General features: G+C 44.5%; 1 protein-coding gene across 1 annotated transcript; it reads right to left on the minus strand.

Moving 5' to 3' along the window:
• Positions 1–230: 230 nt before the first annotated feature.
• On the minus strand, positions 231–2,511 carry LOC123063543 (mitochondrial import inner membrane translocase subunit PAM16 like 2). Its single transcript, XM_044487349.1, has 4 exons — positions 2,237–2,511; positions 2,054–2,141; positions 1,056–1,186; positions 231–518 (listed from the first exon to the last, which is right to left on the minus strand). The coding sequence occupies exons 1-4, from the start codon at positions 2,237–2,239 to the stop codon at positions 396–398; spliced, it is 345 nt and encodes a 114-aa protein (XP_044343284.1). The 5' UTR covers positions 2,240–2,511; the 3' UTR covers positions 231–395.
• Positions 2,512–4,210: the final 1,699 nt, after the last annotated feature.

Here is a 4,210-nt window from a genome sequence, read left to right on the forward strand (position 1 = left end):
CTTTGGAACCATAGCAACATCAAAGATTACATTTTCCAGCCAGCGTACTTTCAAGCGAGAAAGTTGGTGTCTAACCCCATAATCACCCTTCAAAATTACAGGTGAATGCTAGCAACGTTGGGATATTAGGTTCAAATCACAAGCTGCTACAACAATCAAACATTACCAATGATTGCAACACAAATGTGCCAACATCTGAATTCGCATGGAAACGAGGCATCGCCTCCGTAAAAACAAATCAAACGGTGTTCCTTTTGTTGAATATATTATTCGAGTCAAGTGGAACAAACTTCCTGTTACAACCAAATTTGACCTGATGCAGCAGCCCAGCATAGCTCAGACAGAACATCGACTGACAAAATCGATCGATTAGACGAAACGCTGCCCATCTCAGTTCAGTTCATTATGTCGGGCTTATCATGGTATATGGACTCCAGACATTCTTTGGCCCGGTGTACTTTCGACTGGAGATAGAAGCTTCCGCTCTTGGCATTCTTCTCAAACATCGTATCATACTTCTGCAAAATATTTAGAAGTCTGGGCATCAGTTTGTGTGTCTACAGCAAATGGATATACATGTGCCTTCCACAATCATAACTATGAGATGTTGATACAGAGCAATAAAATGATTGTACATGATGTTGGCATTGTTCAATATTCCTGCAATTTAACACCAGTATTACGCTGAAGCAAACTATCATATATGTGCTCTGATAATCTTAATTTGATGAAGCAAACCCATGGAGAAAAAACCTTAGTTCATGTGCATATCATGACAGGTGCTAGAAGATACAAAAAGAACAGGCTTATATTACCACAATCATAATTATGGGGTGATACAGAGCAATAAAATGACAGTGTAAATGATGTTGACATTTTTCAATACTCCTGCAATCTAACATCAGTTTTAAGCTGAAGCAAAATTGTGATGTGCTTTGAAACTCTTAATTTCATGAAAACAAACACATGAAGGAAAAACCTTAATTCATGCGAATATCACATGACAGGTGCTATAATAAGATGTATCAAGAGAATAGGCTTCTATCATCACACACCTTGACAATCTCTTCCCAACTCGTCTTTTCACTGATACCTAATATTTGCCGGGCTTCTTGCTCGGTCATAGCCTTGCTAGCCCTTCGAATACCATTCACAGCTTCCTGGGCAGCTCCGGTTCTCTGTGCATCTATAAGACAAATCAGGAACTATTAGTTGCATTCAGAAAACTGCATGTTGCTCAGGGAAATACTCAGGCAGATGTATGTCTCTATGCATCTAATAAGAAACCAAAGGAAGAACCCATCTCCAAGTTAGCTTTTATAATTACACACAGCAGAACTGTGTCCTGTGCAGGATATGGTCAATATGTCAGCCCATATCAGTGTTTACTAAAATTACCAATGAGATGATAAACCTAAACTACAGAATGCCATAGGTGGGCAAACAAGGGCCCTGATCTAAAGGCTTGGGACTTGCCTGGAATGCATGAAGTTGATGACACCTGTGGAGAAATTTCACAGGAAACAGTTCCAAACAGGGTCTAATGGAGCAAAGGCAAATCAAAGGTTTTGATTCATTTTAATCAAATGCTAGAATTCCCTGTGTGCACCCTTGAATACTAAATGATAATTATATATGACAAGAACAAACACCAGTAAAGTGGAAGATAAAAAAACTTTTTTGCATCATTCATTTACAGTTTATAACAGTGTAGTATTCCAGAGTGCAGACTATGCCCATCAAGCAAAAAATAAATCCTGTCACCATCATTTCACCACCACCAAGTTTTGTACAGGACACCACAACATGTTCAAAAGGGGTAAAAGAGGCATCTTTTGGCATCGATGCTGTGAGCTAGATATGCAGCAATCTAGTAATAGCTACAAAATTCCTCCCGCCACAGCTATCCTTGGCAACAACAGGCAGAAAACAAATACAGCAGTAGCGCGGATCCATTCACATTGTCAGGGGCAAGGGACGGGAAGCAGGGAACAAATATTTTTTGCAGAGGGGGAGAGGGAGAGGGAGAGGGAGAGGGAGAGGGGGCACTGACTGACGATGGCCTGGCGGTAGGCCTGCACCACGGCCCTGCCGACGACGGCGCCGCCCATGACGAGGAGTTGCCCGAGGAGCCGCCCTGCCTGCGGAATCACCCATCAGCAGAGAGAATCAGCCACGCCCGCCCACGCGGTTAGGAATCAAATCGAGAGACGGATCGAAAGTCCAGCGCACATACCATCTCGTCGCTCTGGTTCCCCTCCTCTCCGGCGGCGGCGGAAACCCTAGGCGGGCGGGCGCGATTCTCGCGGGAGACGCGGGGGCCGCGAGGGTGAGGCTGTTGGGTGGCGACAGGGGCTCGCTCCCTGCAGGCTCGACGCCGGCGGCAGCGGTGACGGCGGTGGCGAATCGCTCGCTCGCTCTCTGGCTGGCCGGTGGCGGAGACGGATTAGGCGTTGGCGAGTTGTGGGGGAGGAGGAGGAGGCGAGTCCGGGCCTTTTGTGCGTTTGGGTTTGGGTCTTCATCTTGGGAAGCAAGAAAGATTTCCGTGGTGGTGGTGGGCCTACTAGGACTGGGACAGGCGCTTGCGAGGCTGGGCCAACGTGACTGGGCCTGCGACAAGTTGGGAGAGTTCATCCAAGTGTTTCTTTTAAGGAAAAAAAAAACTTTGTATACTTGTTTCTTGGTATTTGTATGTTATACTTGGTATGTGTATCCTAAAAGGTATTTTGCGATTAGGTATATTCACTTCCTCTAGGCCATAGACCTGATCCACCTTTCTAGTACATCTAGCAACTAGCTACAGAAGAAAGACCACACTCAACACTACTTTGTCAATGCAACATTCAGATTTCTCCGTATCCTCTACACATGCTCTTCCATCTCCTATTTGGTCATGTGGGCGGACCTGTGGCCCTCGCTCATGCAAGCACCATCACAATTCGGTGGTGATCGTCATTACGGAATTGGGTGTCCGTTGCAGCCACCCACGACAACGCGATCATAGGCTTAATATACCTCCTTGGTGGTTTGGGCTCCCCATGTTCATGCAACAACGTTAGTGAGTTCACTATGTCGCAACTATGGTGACGCGATCATGGTTTGTGTTTGGCTACAATCAACTCGATGAGCTCACCGGTTGTCCCCCAAGTTTCTCTACACGTTATGGCTCATGTCCATCCAACCATGGTCGCATTGTATCCGACCGTCGAGTCAATGACGAGATGGTTGATAGTGGTGATCATATGGATATTATGATGTTACAATGAAACCTAATCAAGTTCATTCGCCGTTGATGAATATTAGGATTTTAATAGTGGTAGTCATATGGATAAACCTAATTCCCTATCTTTGTCGATGTTAGCTTGGCGGCTCCATGGTCCTCCTCCCTGTTTAGGCACAACTGTGATCATTGTAATGTTTCATGTGTTTGTTGATGGATACTAGGATTGTTGTGGTTGTCAATGTGGCTAGTTATACTCAGTTCCGAGGCTTTCCCTCGAGGGATTGCCGCCGGCAATAGGCGTGCTTCACTGGAGTACATTTCCCCTGGGAGGTATGCTACCCGCCAATTAGTGGAATCACCCACTCTACGAAAAATTTCATACCCATGGAAGGGGTTAAGCGCCCAGTTCATATATGATTTGTAGTAGTGACATTCCAAACACATTAGTAACTACAAGACTAAGTCAACCACAATGATGGTAAGTCTGTTAAACCAAGAGAATGCCATGATCGTGTTCATGTTGAAAATCATAATAAAATGAACAAAATTTGCAAAGGATGGATAAAATATTAATAAAGAAGAGAGAGATATTTATTTTGATGAAACAAAACCAAAATACAAATTGTATTGAATATATGGGCAAATAGGTCGGATGTAGATCCTCATGCATCCAAAGTTTAATTAAAGATTGACTACTCAGACGGAAGAGTGAGTCCAGAGGCTTTGTCGTGCGAGGCGCAGAAGAAGGCAATGGAGGAGCTTGAGGTTGCGAGGACAAGATCGCTAGAAGCTCAAGTAGAAGATTGTTGGAGTGTAGAGGTTGTCGATGAGATCATAAAGGCGGCGGCGATGGAGGTCGTGGACAAAGCTTAGTACATATTATGGTTGAAATTTTTCCAGCTATTGTTTTGCTATATACTCTCTATTGTACTAAATCTAAATCACTCGTCATCGATGGTCATGGGTCGGCAACACTCCAAAACCGAT

This window comes from Triticum aestivum, chromosome 3A (genome assembly GCF_018294505.1).
Source record: "Triticum aestivum cultivar Chinese Spring chromosome 3A, IWGSC CS RefSeq v2.1, whole genome shotgun sequence".
Taxonomy (NCBI): domain Eukaryota; kingdom Viridiplantae; phylum Streptophyta; class Magnoliopsida; order Poales; family Poaceae; genus Triticum; species Triticum aestivum.